The 16154-nt window shown below is 39.1% G+C and overlaps 2 protein-coding genes and 2 non-coding genes across 5 annotated transcripts; 3 read left to right on the top strand and 1 right to left on the bottom strand.

Moving 5' to 3' along the window:
* The first annotated feature begins 94 nt into the window (after positions 1 to 94).
* Positions 95 to 2470, top strand: LOC108598525 (kinesin-like protein KIF3A). Its single transcript, XM_017985206.1, has one exon. The coding sequence runs from the start codon at positions 202 to 204 to the stop codon at positions 2215 to 2217; it is 2016 nt and encodes a 671-aa protein (XP_017840695.1). The 5' UTR covers positions 95 to 201; the 3' UTR covers positions 2218 to 2470.
* Positions 2471 to 2605: 135 nt separating this feature from the next.
* Positions 2606 to 2678, top strand: Trnav-uac. The gene has a single exon. It is a non-coding gene; the product is annotated as a tRNA-Val (tRNA).
* Positions 2679 to 2938: 260 nt separating this feature from the next.
* Trnav-uac lies at positions 2939 to 3011 on the bottom strand. The gene has a single exon. It is a non-coding gene; the product is annotated as a tRNA-Val (tRNA).
* Positions 3012 to 4338: 1327 nt separating this feature from the next.
* Positions 4339 to 15268, top strand: LOC108600895 (putative phospholipase B-like lamina ancestor). 2 transcript variants are annotated; one of them, XM_017988719.2, is made up of 5 exons: positions 4339 to 4922; positions 11400 to 11456; positions 12618 to 13322; positions 13378 to 13494; positions 13554 to 15268. In XM_017988719.2, exons 3-5 carry the CDS (start codon positions 13066 to 13068, stop codon positions 15160 to 15162), a joined length of 1983 nt encoding a protein of 660 aa, XP_017844208.2. In that variant the 5' UTR covers positions 4339 to 4922; positions 11400 to 11456; positions 12618 to 13065; the 3' UTR covers positions 15163 to 15268. The 2 variants fall into 2 exon arrangements, with proteins under 2 accessions (XP_017844208.2, XP_017844209.2); XM_017988720.2 differs by lacking the exon at positions 4339 to 4922 and adding an exon at positions 7764 to 7781.
* Positions 15269 to 16154: the final 886 nt, after the last annotated feature.

Raw genomic sequence — 16154 nt, 5'->3', positions numbered from 1 at the left:
TACTCACTCTACAGCACACCTACGCAATTAACAGCTGTGCAAAAGTTCGGTCACACTGCGCTGTAATTTGCAATAATAAATTTGCAGACGACTCATAGCAACCGAATGCATAAACAAATGCAAAGAAAAGCGCCTTAAACTAAACAAATTGCTGCAAAGTTTTGTGCATTGGCAAGGAAAAACTGTTAAAAAGTGAAAATTATGCCGCAAGAGCAGGCAACGACGGCGCTTGATGATGAAATCGAAAATGTACGGGTTGTGGTGCGTTGCCGTCCCATGGACAAGACAGAACTGTCTAACGGTGCGTTGAGCGCTATTCAGGTGGATAAAATCAATCGTGCCATAAGCGTAGTCAAACCGAATGCCACCGCTAATGAGCCGCCCAAGACTTATTACTTCGACAATGTATTCGATGGTGACTCCAATCAGCTGGATTTGTATGTCGATACAGCGCGTCCCATTGTGGACAAGGTGCTTGAAGGCTACAATGGTACCATACTGGCCTACGGACAAACGGGCACGGGCAAGACTTATACCATGTCCGGCAATGCGGATTCTCCGCAAACCAAGGGCATTATACCCAACGCCTTTGCCCACATCTTTGGACACATAGCCAAGGCGCATGAGAATCAAAAGTTCTTGGTGCGTGTCAGTTACATGGAGATCTACAATGAGGAGGTGCGAGATCTGCTGGGCAAAGATGTGAGCAAGAGTCTGGAGGTAAAGGAGCGTCCGGACATTGGTGTCTTTGTCAAGGATCTGAGCGGCTATGTAGTGCACAATGCAGATGACTTGGAGAACATTATGCGATTGGGCAATAAGAATCGCGCTGTAGGTGCCACCAAGATGAATCAGGAGTCCTCACGCTCCCATGCCATCTTCTCCATAACAGTGGAGCGCAGCGAGCTGGGCGAAGGTGGTGCGCAGCATGTGCGCATGGGCAAGCTACAGCTTGTAGATCTAGCCGGCTCAGAGCGTCAGTCCAAAACGCAGGCCAGCGGTCAGCGGTTGAAAGAGGCCACCAAGATTAATCTGTCGCTCTCCGTCTTGGGCAATGTTATCAGTGCCTTGGTGGATGGCAAAAGCACGCACATACCTTATCGCAATTCCAAGCTGACGCGCTTGCTGCAGGACTCACTTGGTGGCAATTCCAAGACAGTGATGTGCGCTACCATCAGTCCGGCGGATAGCAACTATATGGAGACTATATCGACGCTGCGCTATGCTGGACGCGCTAAGAACATACAGAATCGCATGCATATTAATGAGGAGCCCAAGGATGCGCTGCTGCGTCACTTTCAGGAGGAGATTGCCAGGCTGCGTAAGCAGCTCGAAGATGGCAGCTTTGAGGATGAGCTGCAGCCCAGCGCTGAAGAAGAGGAGGAAGAAGATACGGCGGATGATGAGCTGGAGGCACCGCTGGAACTAGAGCTAGCACCAGCTGCAGTTAGTCCCAAGCCCAAGCAAAAGCGTGAAAAGTCCGATGAGGAGAAGCAGCAGCTGGCCAAGCGTAAGAGTGAGCATTTACGTGAGATTGAGCATGCCAAGTCCGAGCAGGAGCAGCTGCGCAATAAGCTGTTTTCCTTGGAGGGCAAGATTCTCGTAGGCGGCGAGAATCTGCTGGAGAAAGCGCAAACACAGGAGAAGCTGCTGGAGCAGTCCATAGCTGAGCTGGAGGAGCGTGAAAAATGCGAAGAGGCACTGCGTCAAACGCTACAGCAAAAGGCTACAGAACGCATTGACATTGAAGAGCGCTACTCCACACTCCAGGATGCGAGCACAGGCATAACCAAGAAGATTCATCGCGTTATGCAAATGCTAATGGGCGTCAAGTCCGAGCTGGCGGATCAGCAGCAGGAGCATCAGCGCGAAAAGGAAGGCATCTATGAGAACATACGTAGTTTATCCCGCGAGCTGGCGCTCTGCGAGCTGGTGCTTAACTCCTATGTGCCCAAGGAGTATCAGTCCATGATCAATCAGTATACACATTGGAACGAGGACATTGGTGAGTGGCAGCTCAAGTGCGTCGCCTACACCGGCAACAATATGCGCAAGCATATCGAGCACAAGAGCAGCGGCAAGGAGCCGGACTTTGTGGATCTCTCGCATGTCTATCTGAGCTACAGCAACGATGGCGTCTCTAATCCTATGCGCACCAAATCTGCGCGACCCCGTACCTCTGGCGTACCGCGTCCAACAACAGCGAGACGCTATTAACGCTACTCCCCACTCCACTACCCACTGTCTAACACAAAATCTAGTCTGCTACACTTTAAAGTATTTCATTTTGTTATTGCTTTTCTACTTTTCTCATTTTGTTAATTAATTTCTTAGGTGTCTGCAATTGTGTATTTTACTTTTAGGTTGAACCATGGTGCAATATTTTTGTATGTCTATTATTTTTAAATGCATTTTATGTGTATCTCACTAAGCTTAGCAATGTTAGCTTTTGGCTTTTTAAACATAATAAACAAATACTCAATATATTCACAATTTAATTGTTTCACTGATTGAAAAGTTGGGCTTGGCTACAAATTTCCTCCAACTCAAATTCCTGGAGCAGGCTGGGTAACAAAACTGTAATTTGGCCTGAATATGGACATGTGGTTCCATAGTGTAGCGGTTATCACGTCTGCTTTACACGCAGAAGGTCTCCGGTTCGATCCCGGATGGAACCATGTGGCAATAACTTTTTATTATTTATTTTTTTTGTAACTTAATAATTAAATACTACTACTACTATATGGAATTTACATTTTATTATAATAAGTAATTCAAAAATTGCGACTCTTGTTTATTTTATTTTGCAATAAAATGGAATTCTTTATTACCTAATACTTATTATAAATTAGAACGAATAACTAATGTCATTTAAATAATAAACTAAATAAAATAAGAAAATAATGAAAAAAAAAACCAAAAAATTTGTTTAACCATCTGGTTCCATCCGGGATCGAACCGGAGACCTTCTGCGTGTAAAGCAGACGTGATAACCGCTACACTATGGAACCAGCTGACAAGCGTTCGTCTAACTTCGCATACAAATCCAAAGCTAAAATGTTGCACGAGTTCTTACAAAGTTTGTAAATATTTGTATTTATCTTTATTTTATTTTATAAAGTTTGCAAATGTAAACAATGCGGAAATGTCATAATTATGGATATTTATGCACTCTTCCAACTAAAAATACACTGCACAGGGCAAAAGATAAATAAAACAGCTGTGGCTAATACTCTGGCTGTGAATCATTGGCCCGTGTTTATCTTTCGCAATGCAGGTAGAACTGTTAAGCAAATAAGCAAACGTTAACTGTACTTTTGGCTATGATGAGTAAGCTATCAACATGTGTTATAATATTAACTGCACTTAACAGCACTTTACGCATTTGTTAAGCATTACACGGGCATACACTTTTTATCAGCTTTGAGTTTGCGGTACACAGTAAAAGTGGAAATTCATTTAGTGCTGTTATCAGTCTGCTGCTCACTGACGTCACGAATAACTGTTCAAATTTGCAAACAAATGTGTGTGTGTGTGTGTGCATTTACACAACGCTGTGTAATTGTTCATCAGCTTTGAGAGCAACTCTCACGGTTGCTATTGACGCCTGTGCTATGATCGTGTCGTCGTCGGTCGACGAGAGGGAGTGAAGTTAGACTACTTGCCAATTGAGAGAGAGAGAGAGTCGGAGAGCGTTTTACACTGTGCAGCATGGCACTTTTTAGTGATAAGACAAATGTATTAAGGCCCGCTTAACAATTGTTTTTAATTCATAAATAACATAAATATTTATGGAACGAGTCTTATTTATAAACTTTTAAAATAAAAAGAATGTATATACAAGACTATAAAAGGAATTGACATAAGTCCTAATATAACAAATGTCAAAGTGTATAAAAAGCTAGAGTATCTATGTTAAATATAAATAAGATAAGATAAGATATTTTTTCATAAGGGAAATTCAATGTTATAAGGCTAATAAAAGAAAATAGATATTATTATAATTTTTGATACACAAAAAGATTAAAAATAGTTTCTGTTCTCTGCCTCTTTAATAAAAATTAGAGTTGTTAGATCGTAATTTTCAACTAGATTAAACTAGATAAACTAGATTATTAAAAACAAATAAAGAATATAGATTTCGCTTCAGCACGTTATTATTTCAATAGGTGCCTTTCATGCTTTTCCAAAGTGTTTCTAAACTCAGCCTAACTGAAAACCTGTAGCACAGTGTATGTGAATGTGAATTGCCTCTCCGCATTTCATGGGAGCGCTGCCTGCCTTGGTTTCAATGTGTTCAACGTGTTCAGTTGAATATCGTCAACGGATCGTGAAACGTCTTCGTATCGCATCGAATCGAATCGAGCGATTTTTATATTTTGTGTATGAAAAGTTGTAAAATTGTTGATCGTATTGTTGTCTTTCAATTTCACTTGCATGTGCAATAGCTACGACGCTAAAAATATATAAAATTAAACAATAGAGCCCACTAGGCAGATAAAAGAGCATGTAAAAAACCAAAACGCCACGTTCTATAAACAGCACCGCTCAACATACATACATATATAATTAGTAACTTTTTGCCGCCGCATAGCAACACACAACTAACGAAAGTTTTTCAAATAGACAATCACTATATTTTTTTAATATACTTGTTGGTGAATTCAAAGAGAGCGCAAAAGCCCGAAACAACGTGCCAAAATATAATTTTTTAGTGCGTTTCCAATGTAGCCCTTCATGGATAATTAGCACGAGCCCGTTGTGTGACTATATAACAGTTTCGTGTTAAATCTGTATGCCAAATACATATATTGTAAATTACCGTTATATATAAATACAATCTGTTAACAAGCCAACACACATATACTACAACTCGAGTCTCTTTCTCTCTGAGTGAGTCATCAGCACATTTAAATTTTCCGGTAAGTTGAAAATATATATTTTTTTTCATATAGAATTGTGGCCACTTAAGAAATTATAGTATAGATTATGTAGAAATTTATAACAGTTGCATGATTCCTCAATCAATGTTGATTTTTTCTGGGGGCCTGTCCGAAACGCCTGTGAACTTAATCAATTGTTGACCTCGTGAACTAAATAATGCTGAGCAGCAAGAATTTAATATAAAGTCGCAATTGAAATGCTCTATATAATATATGAGCAAAATAAATAGCATGATTTATACACTGAGCAAAAGTTGTTAATCTGGCATTAATTAGTTAGAAATTTCATTTCAGTGCGCTATAAAATTTCACTTTCTGCAGATAAACAAAGTTCCAAGAGCTCTTATCACAAAAAAGATTTATAGTGGCAGCCATAAGCTTTGAAACTATTTTTAAAGCGCCACACTTTACACCTAATGGCAACGCAATAGTTACTATTTGTTCGACAAAAGTTGCTATATTTTCCATATAATTTACACTTCTTGTTATGGGCTCAAGCTTGCAAATGCGCAAATTGATTACAAGCACATGACGGACGCGGAGCAAACGATTGAGGGTTGTTTCTCCAGCAGACAGACAAGCAACTGGAAAGTTCGTTGCCTTGAGCTCGCCTCAGATCGCTCTGGAAAACTCGATGGCGGCGGCGGCGGCGGCGGCGTCCCTTGCACTTTGTACAGTCAGTGCGATCAATCAAAGAGCCGGCCGATTCGATTGATAAGCTTTATCGCGGGGATTCCACTTGAGCGACAGATATTTGGAGTGATTAAGCATTGAGAGTCTTAAGGTCTTAACAAGTGTGCCAATTCATTCAATTGGTATTTGTTACCGGAAGTCTGATAAACAGGGCTTGCCCCGCTTGTTGATTGTTTCAATGTGGCAACCTTCGCTCTCGCTCTCGCTCTCTCTTTTTTGTTGTTCAAGTGTCAACTTGAGTGCAATTGGGGGTCACATGAGTGAGTGCGTGTTTTTCTTGAACCAACATTAAACAACAATTGGTCACGAGCTTATCTTTACTTTCGGCATAGCATCCCAAAAATAAAGTCAAGTTTTTCAGACAGCTGTTTGCGAATTTATTTATATGCCTATATAGACTTTATCTGCAGCTGATGCTGATAAGATTTCTAGCTGCTATACTCTTAAAAGTCTGAAATGGATAGTATTTCTTAGTTTAATTTACGCGTTGAAGCTGTGAAGATTAAAGCTGCGGAAGTAAAGACTGAAAATAATTTTTGTGCTAACAAAATGTTAAAAAAGTTGAAATTTGGGTAAAATTGAATATACGTAGTAATATAATTTATAATCAGTGCTATAAATTATCAAATATTCTATAAAAATGTGTTTGGCAGAATTCCCAAAAGTTCAATTGAGCTGTAGTTTTGTTATTGCCAAAACGTGGGAATCCCCAGCTGCTGACCAACTAAAGCAAATATGAACCGAAAAAACTTACAAAAAACGCTTCAAATTGCTGAACAAACAAGTGAAGGCAATGAACGCATCAGCTTATAGTAGTAGAGTCCCCCCTTAGCAACAAGCTATGTCTGAGTCTGGAAACCTAAGAAGCCGAAATAAAAAAAAATTATTCAAAGCGCATGCGCAGCAGCAGCTCAGCGCACAAGAACAAATAAATATAAAAGGCAATAAAACACAAGGAATAGAAGCAGACAAGAGGCCAACTGAGGCCAAAGCATGCAAAGCAGAGTGGAGAGGGGAGAGCAAGTGGCTTCCAAGAAGCAAAACTTGCTCGGCGGCTTATTGAGAGGCAGACGATTATGTCTCACGACTGCGCCAGACAAATGAGGTCAAAATCCTTAAGGTTCTTGTCCTTCTGCGCAACTGTGGAAGAGAGCGAGAGAACGTTCTTTTGATATTGAGCGACAATTGTCAATCAATTAATGGCCATAACGTCCGATCAGCAGTGCTAATCAAAAAGTTATGTAAACCCCAGCCAGACGACCATACATCATTGTAGCCGCAGTTTAATTATTGTTAAATTGTTGTCAAGACAAGTCAATTAATGTGACATATAGTTAACCCGCATGCCCAATAAGAAAGTGAAAATCATTGGTAAACTTTATATAGAGCGAGTTTTTATATTTAAATGCGCAGTCAAATGCATAAATTTATTTAGAATACAATTGTTTATTACATGGAAACTAATTGTATGGAGAGTAACTATGCGGAAAAGTCGATCGCTTAACTGACAGACGTACGTTCTATATGGAAATGACGTGCATTCCAATCGAATACACTATAGCCCAATAGAAATTCTCTGGCCTGTCATAAGTTTATTAATCGAGCGCCATTGCAATTAGTTTATGCAAGATCACAGCTGCCACACCCACAAAATCTCGATCGCGCTCTCTTTTGCTCTCAAGCGTTTTTGCTTGTTACAATGCCGAGGGCCAAGTTCAATACTATAGCGCGTTCTTTAAATCCAACAATGTGAAAGAATTGAACAACAACTTTGCGCTTTTCAACAACGCAAAACGTTTTAGCTTTTCCGCTCGCAGTTTTGGTGAAAACTTCAAGGCAATCGCACGTAGCAGATCGCGAAACGAAACAAAAACAAAAAATTAAAAGAAAATTTTTGCTGCTTTGACGCAGTCGCGTTTTTTGTATCTTTAAGCTACTTGGCGGTCACTTGTGTTCGTCTGTGGTCAGAAGCAGTTTTTTTCCGCTTAGTCGCAATAAGAAATTTATGAAAATAGCACAAGTCGCCACGGCATATAAAAATAAATTACAAAAGAATCTATATCCAAAAATTTTGAAAAATATTTTTTGTGCCACAACAGCTGAGCTATGGATATATAGCTACATAGCTAGTCTACTAAGAAAAAGGTAAATGAACCATAAATAATTGTTAAGCTGATCAAGGCGTGACCGCTATAAGCATAAGAAATAAATAGTAGACATGTGAAATTCATTGACATTTGTGGTACAAATTTAGCAAATGAAACATCAGCTGATCGCGCACAGAAATAAACATATATCTGCTTAGTGTTATGAAAGGCTAAAGTTTGCATAAAAGTGAATGCTTTATGGCTTTCAAGATGCTGCCATAAATATTAATAGAGCAACAGCTAAATGATGAAATATTTAATAATTAAAATGCGGCTTATCAGCTACAGCAACAGATCAATGTGAACATTCACTATATATATGCCAGTGTAGCTGATTCTCAAGCTCAAGTCAGCTTTAGTTATGTCTAGACACGGCCATGCCAAACAGCTGACAGGCCTTTCCCCCACCTCCACCCATCAGCTGCTTGACGCCTGATTATAAAATAACGTTAGCTGCAATGCCACGTGTGCTGCCAAAATGCAGCCCACTAGACATTATGTCGTCTCAGTTGCTTTTGCATAAGTCTGACTTTTATTACAAAAATCTGCTGCCGCTTTGCCAACTGTTTTGTTGCCATGTTGCTGTTGCTGTTGCCGTCTGCGTTTTTTGCTGTGCTTTGTATCTGGCTTCAGTTTACATGGCACGTTTGCTTATCAGACGCTTTACCCGACGCGTGGCAGCCACAAACTTTGCTATTTTGTTTTTTGTGCTTTCTGCACTTGGCAATTGTTAATAAATTTATAATTAATTCATATGCATATACACTTAACGCTAGCACTGCGAATTTTCATTATAATTTTATCCATTCAGCTGGAATTGAGGTTCCCACGTCAGCGACGGCGAGAAAATTAATTCGATTGCACTCGTATATATAGTAGATATAGCTTACGGAAACAAAATTTTAGAAAATCAATTGAGCAGTAGTATGAATTGCATTTGAATAAATTTTTTTTAAACTATAACTTTGAATCAAGTTCTATTTGAACTTAAATATCTGTTAAAATTTGTTTCTATAATTTAAACATTTTTAAACAATTTGTTAAAAAAAATACTGCAAAAAATAGATACAAGCTCAAATAACAAATCTTTGTTTCAATATCTTTCTATTGATATATACCATTTATGCTTATACGCTTAATATATAGAAAACACTTCATTTCAATTATCATTATTTATTAGTTTATACTAAAAATTTAAAATAAAAGTTATTTCCTGACTTTTATATGCAAACTTAAGTAATTCTTCTTCAATAATTTTTATATCTTTCAATTGATATTATGATTTATCATTTGCTCGTTAAGGCCTAATATTTAGACAAACATAAATGTTAAATTTTTGTTTTTAATTTAAAACTGCAAAAATATGAGTTCTTTGTGATTTTTAATGTTTTCAATATAAAAATTAAATTTTAATAATTTTAATTTTACAGTAATTTTAATTTTAATTTTATAGTACAGTAAGATTAATTTTTTTTTAAGCTATCAAACGTTTATTTTTATGTATGAATTCTAATTTTATATATTACTACCGTATGCTACCTTTAGCCAATTTGCACGCTGCTTCAGTTTGGTATCTGCCGTTAGTTGTCAAGTGAATAAACCTGTAGCATATTGAATTATTTATGACATTGTCTGTAGTTGATATGGGGACTGGCAGCGAAGTAGAGATAAAACCCAAATATATGTATATATAAAAATTAAACGAACTCAACTAACAGTTGAAGGCGTATTCAGTACAGTGGATCACGTGGTTGGCGCATGAAGAGTTTGCTCCACTTTGAGAATATTTATGCCCGGCAATCATCCTATACCATATACCATATGCATATATGTGGGTTGTGCTAATTGTGGCATATTACTAAATAAATTTTAAAGTACATAAATTTGCTATAAATGTAGGCAAAACATTTTTTAAGTTTATTGTTCTTTTCATTTTGCGTATATGTGAGTAATTTATGATATTTTGTTTGAAAATTGTTTTCAAGGAAAAGTACAGTCTGCACAAGAGCTGGCAAGCCTTATCATTAGTTTGCTTAACTAAATCAAACTAAGTTGATTGATTGAGCGCACAAACATTGGAAAATTTACAGCTGATGATATTTTAGTTTATAGCAGAGCTTACTAATTTGAGTTTGCCTAGACAGTGGCATAGTCTTAAGCAAATTGAGTTGCCATAAATCACAGTTAGTATCTAAGCTAGCAAACAACTGTTTAGATAGCGATAATAGGGTTAATAATAACTGCTAAAGACGTCAACTGTAAGACAAGTGCTGTATACACAGGTTTTAGCTATTTTTATATGTTGGAAAACAGTTTGTCTTAAGCTTTAGTCAAATTATACTGACGTCAGACGCCCCGCCACCACCACCCACAATTACTGTAGATTCTGACAGCTGTGAAGAGCAAACTTTTTTTGATTGACAGCCCTCTGCTCTGCTTTGTGCTCTGCGAGCTCTTAAGTCAATTAAATGTTCAATAACAATGGTTTATAGCTTCATTTAATGTTTATATTGGCAAAACCTTGGGCTTTGTTTATTTTGGCAAAGTTCATGCTCAGCTCTGGGTACAGTCATTCAGTTTTTGAAAGCGATTTGTGCTAATTACAATTTTTAATCATTTTTTTTTCTTAATAATTAATGTCAATGCTCCAATTTGTGTGATCAAGCAGATAAGAAATTATATAGCTGACTTGAATATACTCTGAGCTGACTATGAGTTAAAAAGATTTGTATAAAAAAATGTAAAGTTTTACGAATATTTAAAATTTCTTAGCCAGAAGTATTTAAAAATGTTTTCCTTGAAAATACTATTACAAATATTTAGAAAATTCTAATTAAATTAAATATGTAATCAATTTCATTTACAGTCGACATTAAATAAATAAAAAGAAAAATATTATTAGCCGACCCAAACATTTTTAGCGGGAATCTGAAAATTTCCAATCATTTCTATAATTAGTTAAATTAAACAGAACTTAGTTACACTATCTTCAGCTGACGATCAAAAAACAAAAACTATAGAACCTGTTTTCAAGCTTAGTAAAAACAATAACAATATTTAAGCATAAAATTATTATAAACAGCTCGACTCGTGCCTGAGCTATTTACACCTTTGACAGATTATATAAAATTGCCAGTAAACATAAATAAAGCCGTTTAAAATATTCTAATTGACGTCAAAAACCCCCCATGCGCTTTATATAGCTATGTCCAGTTAAGTCTAAAGGCGCTTTAACTTCTCATTAAATTGCCGCGACAATTAATTGTGACTGCTTCGCATTTAATCAGACTTGGTCAGCTGAGGGTCTCTAGGACCACCATCAATCAATTGCTTAGCTCGAATTTCAAATGAAATTGAAATTGCTCATAAAAACAAAATGTTAAGCACATGCAGCAAATAAAATTTGAAACTGAGCGCGTGCGCAGCCAGCTTGACTTCAACTATTTTCTTTGGCTGTTGCATAAACAAACTTTGTGTAGACTTTGCAGAAAGAAAAAATTAAATAAATAAACGCTGAGCGTTGTGACCGACTTTGTTTGAGGCGCCGCCTAATGTTGCGCCTGTTCGCCAGACTAAACATTAATTGTTACATGTTTATGCTTCTTGTTCTTTGCAGTTCTTCAAATGGGTTGACTTGTGACATTTAAGCTTCCTGGACCCGGGAAACAAAAAGGTAAGCATCGTAAATGAAATTTATAGTTCACCAAATATTTCCGCTTGTGTATTAAGCACTAAAAATAATTCTATTCGACTGCTGACTGATTGATGTTGATGTCTGTTATAGACTCAAACAAATTTCTGCACTAATCTTGCTGCTTGTAATGCTTAATGCCAAATAAACTTGAAAGCAGCGATTGTAAACAGATTGAACGTTTATGATTTTATAGAAGGCACAGGCACAAGCGCGAAAAGATTTGAGTTAATGCGGGGCGTATGCGTAATTTGCTTATTTGTTTAGCTTGCAGTACAAGTTCAATTTTTGGGAAAACTATGCGGAACGCCTTGAAATAGTTTTTAGCCTAAAGTGGGGCGGGCATAAAAAATGAAATAACCAAAGCTTTAAAGCTCATAAGCTAATTTAGATAAACAAATAGACAAACAGATGCAAATTTTTATGCTTGGTACATTCAAATAATTTATAAGTACTAATTTGTTTAGCTAGGCAAATTCAAAAGATACAAATGTATCTGTAGCTAAGTAAATTTTTATGAGCGCTTTGGTATTGTTGATTTTGCTCAAGTGTTTTTTATAATTAATTACAAACATATCAATAGTTGAGAAGCCTAGGCTAGAGATGGGAGTGGATTTCGCAATAAGGATCGCACCCGATTAACATAATTTGTCTTATTTTAACAATCGATATAATCGATATCAATAAGGGACTTTTAAAAAATATTTATCTTGGATAAATATTCGTTTGTTCTGCTATTTTTCGATATTATCGACATCAATAGAGGATTTTTAAAAATATTTTTCTTATATAAAACAAATATTTCTAATTTATTCTTATTTTATTAATCGACATGATGTATATCACTTAGGCATTTTGTTTTTTGTTTTTGTAAGTCCGCGAAACACAAAGTCCAAACAGACCCGTGTCCATCTCTAGTCTAGACAGTCTGAAAACAAGACGAATTACAATAACGCACCGTCTGAATTTGCATTTGTTTATTATAATTGAAAGAATTTTTGTTGGTTTTCCATATAAATATTTAGACTAATGGGCAAGACGTCATGCGTAAACCGAGTGCTTAAACATTTTAATTATTATATGTATATAAAAATGAAATGCAATTAAATACATTTGGCATTTTTATTTCACGTCTGCTTCCAGGGATACATATTGAATACCTAAACGCAAAAGACAGACCCCAGCTATAGCTGCAATTGGAACTTAGCCGCCGTTTTAAACCAAATTTTAGACCAATTTTATTTTAAATTACTGCACAAATTGAAATTGAATTTCTCGCAAATTTTGAAGAGCTTAACCAAGCGACGTTTTTATAACCAATGAACCAAGCGGCCGTAGCGCTAACAAGCGTGGCCCACCTCAACAGCAGCAGGAGCAACCTCCAAACACACTCTGGCCTGTTTGGTCTAGTTATTGCCATCAAACTGGGCCACTCCTACGCCAAGCGCGCCGATCTCAATTATATCAACGTGTGAACAACTCGCAGCCCGCAATCCGTAGCCAAAGTACAAATTCTCAAGCAGCAGCTCCAACTCCATTGAAGCTCCACACTTAACCGACGAGCCGACGCAGCTTCAGGACGGACGGAACGATGTTGAAAGTTGTTGGTGCATCATGGCAAAAAACTCGTGTTGGGACATATATACTAATTGGCGCCGGTCTGTTGGTTATTGGCGCCTTCTTTATCGGTTATATGGAGCGTCCCGAATATGATGGCACATACTGTGCCACAGCCTATTGGCCCAAGGAGGGTCTCAGCATTGAGAATTGGAAGCAGCAAAATGATTTGGTAAACATTCCAAAAGGAGTGGCGAGAATATGTTACAAGGATTCGGTTTATGAGAATGGGTAAGCAGCAAGATAAATAATTTAAATACATTATTATTAATTAATAATTTGATAGATGGGCGCAAATTGAGGTGGAAACGCAACGCATTTATCCAGACTGGATGCAGGCCTATGCGGCGGGCATGCTGGAGGGCTCACTGACCTGGAAGAACATCTACAATCAGTGGAGCAAGTAAGTCTAAGCTTGCCAACTCCAACTGCAATAGGCACTAATGTTTTACTTTGCTGCAGCACCATCTCCTCCTCCTGCGAACGCGACGAGAGCTCGCAAAAGTTTTGCGAGTGGCTGCGTGAGCTGCTGACCAGCAACCATGAGTGGCTTACAGAGCAGGCCAAGCTGAAGGCGCCGCATGACTTGTACTGGCATCAGGTGCACATGATACTCGAACAGCTGCAGGGTATGGCCGATGGCTATGTGCGCGGCGCTACGCGCGCACGCTCCGATCTGGAGGAGGAAATCGAGCTAGCGGACTTTCTGCTTATGAACGCAGCAGCGGATATACAAGATCTGAAGATCTACTACGAGAACTATGTGCTGCCCAATGGCACGGCTACCGAGACGGGTGATGGCAAGAACTTCTTTCTGCCGAGTGCTACTATGTTGACCAGAATAATGCGCCAGGAGCAGGCGCCGGGAGCGGAGACGACAACGCCAGCGCCAAATGCAGCGCAGTCGCTGCAGCTGCTCTTCGGTCACAGCACGGCGGGCAGCTATGCCTCCATGTTGCGCATACAGAAGCGCTACAAGTTCCACTTTCACTTTGCGCCGCAGCCACGCAGCAACACTGTGCCCGGAGTGGATATAACTTTTACTGGTTATCCGGGCATTATAGGCTCGACGGATGACTTCTATGTGGTGAAGGGCAGACAGGTGCAATCGATTGTGGGCGGTGTGAGCATGAAGAATGAAAATCTGCAGCTCTGGCAGGCGGTAAATGTGGAGCATATGGTGCCGCTGGTGGCGCGTGTCATGGCCGCCAATCGCATATCACAAAATCGCCAGAGCTGGGCCAAGGCCATGGCCAAACATCCCTATACAGGCGCCAAGCAGTGGGTAACTGTGGATCTGAACAAGCTGGGCGCACAGGATAATCTGTACAACACTTTGGCCGCAGATGAGAAGCTCGACGATGCGGCAGTCGCACTGAATGAGAAAGATAAAGCTGCAATAAATGCGCGTCACGATCAGCTGAAGCATATGGTCTGGATAGCCGAGCAGCTGCCCGGACGCATGCATGCCAAGGATGTGACCGAGAACTTTTTGCTCAATGGCAACTCCAGCTGGTTGGCCAATGGTGTGCCCTACTTTGATGAAATATTGACGGCTAGCGGTGGCAGCGTGGAGCAGCAACAGCAACAACAGCTAAGCGCTGCGGAGGAGTCAGAGCTGAGCAATCTGGAGGCGGTGGACAAGTATTTGCGCACACACGGCTTTCGCGGCGACCTCCTGGGCGAACAGTCCATTGCCTATGGCAACATAGATCTTAAGCTGTTCTCCTATAATGCGCGTTTGGGCAAGAGCGACTATCACGCCTTTGCCGGTCCCATCTTTCTACGCATGCAACATGTGCCCGCTAGCGCTGCCACCGATTCGCCTGCGCCCGCCAGCGCCATTGGCGATGAGCGTCTGTCTGTTAGCATTGATGATGCAGCTGCTCTGGCCGAACTGCAGCTCATTACGGAGCGTCGTTCAGTGCGCAATGATATGCGCGCCATTGCCATGCGCCAGGTGGAGTCCAAGCCTTTTAGCTGGTCCGCCATGGGTCTGGAGGAGCAGAATCATGCTGGTCATCCGGATGTTTGGAATTTCGACAAGGTATCACCCAAGTGGGCCTGGTAGCTGCTCTGCTTACTTCGAATTTTTGTCACTGATTTTATCTTCACGTGTTCGTAGATTTTATAAATTTTGTATGTGTGTGTCTCGTCCATTTTTTTGTATAACAAATTGTCTTTTTTAACTAGCAGAAAACTCGTCACATTTTGTAGCCTCAAATATTAGCAATTAGCAAAAATCTCTAATAAAACAAATTGTATTTATTTTTGATAGAACATCAAGTGTTTTTCTTCTGCGCCATTCAACGCTTAACAAGTTTGTTCATTAGACAGCATCAATGAGCTGCTGAAATAGCCGCAATCATAATTCCGAGAAATAAGTAACCATTGCCAATTTGGGTAGAGGTAGAGATGGACACGGGCCTCCACTTTGAAACCCAAATCAGCACGGGTCCGAAATAAATATTCAAGGAATGTAAGATTGTATTCAAACCTAATTTATATTATTTTGTTTACTTCATCAATCGATGAAAATTAAAATGTTAAATCGTGAAAATACCTGCATAAGCACCCACAAAAAATTCCGTTTCCGAGAATTTTATGATTTGGTAAAGCGGACCGCGACTCACTAAGCCTGTTCCCATCTCTATTGAAGGCACTAAAACAAAAAGTCCGCATCAATTGCTGGTACAACAAGCTATAGATTGCAAATTGAATTTGGCAGCAACAAACGAGGCATGCATACAAATAGTGTGTGTGTGTGTGTGTGTGGGTGAAAGTTTTTGCGCGAAAGTTAACAAGCATTCAGGCTGGCCCCCAAACAAGCAAGACAATTGTGAATGTTGCAGATGCAAAATGGGCAAATAGTATTCTATGAAAGAAAGAGAGAGAGAGAGGGATGCATCTGTAGTAAGTATAAAAAATCCGCTTTTATGCTTTGATTATGGTAATTTTTGCGATTTGTTTTCATTGCAGTGAAACATGCAATTTTCCTACTTTCCACCCACACACAGATACAACACACAAACACAGACACAAATGTGTGCTTGTGGCATAATA

The sequence above is a fragment of the Drosophila busckii genome, chromosome 3L (genome assembly GCF_011750605.1).
Source record: "Drosophila busckii strain San Diego stock center, stock number 13000-0081.31 chromosome 3L, ASM1175060v1, whole genome shotgun sequence".
Classification (NCBI taxonomy): Eukaryota; Metazoa; Arthropoda; class Insecta; order Diptera; family Drosophilidae; genus Drosophila; species Drosophila busckii.
The sequence above is the reverse complement of the archived record's forward strand: the minus strand, read 5'-3'. Positions and strand labels throughout refer to the sequence as shown.

Bases quoted from the DNA above. Each gene is read 5' to 3' on its own strand.
- LOC108598525 (XM_017985206.1), top strand. From the start codon at position 202: ATGCCGCAAGAGCAGGCAACGACGGCGCTTGATGATGAAATCGAAAAT.
- LOC108600895 (XM_017988719.2), top strand. From the start codon at position 13,066: ATGTTGAAAGTTGTTGGTGCATCATGGCAAAAAACTCGTGTTGGGACA. The intron at 13,323-13,377 runs GTAAGCAGCAAG...ATAATTTGATAG, and splicing joins GATTCGGTTTATGAGAATGG to ATGGGCGCAAATTGAGGTGG. The intron at 13,495-13,553 runs GTAAGTCTAAGC...ACTTTGCTGCAG, and splicing joins ATCTACAATCAGTGGAGCAA to CACCATCTCCTCCTCCTGCG.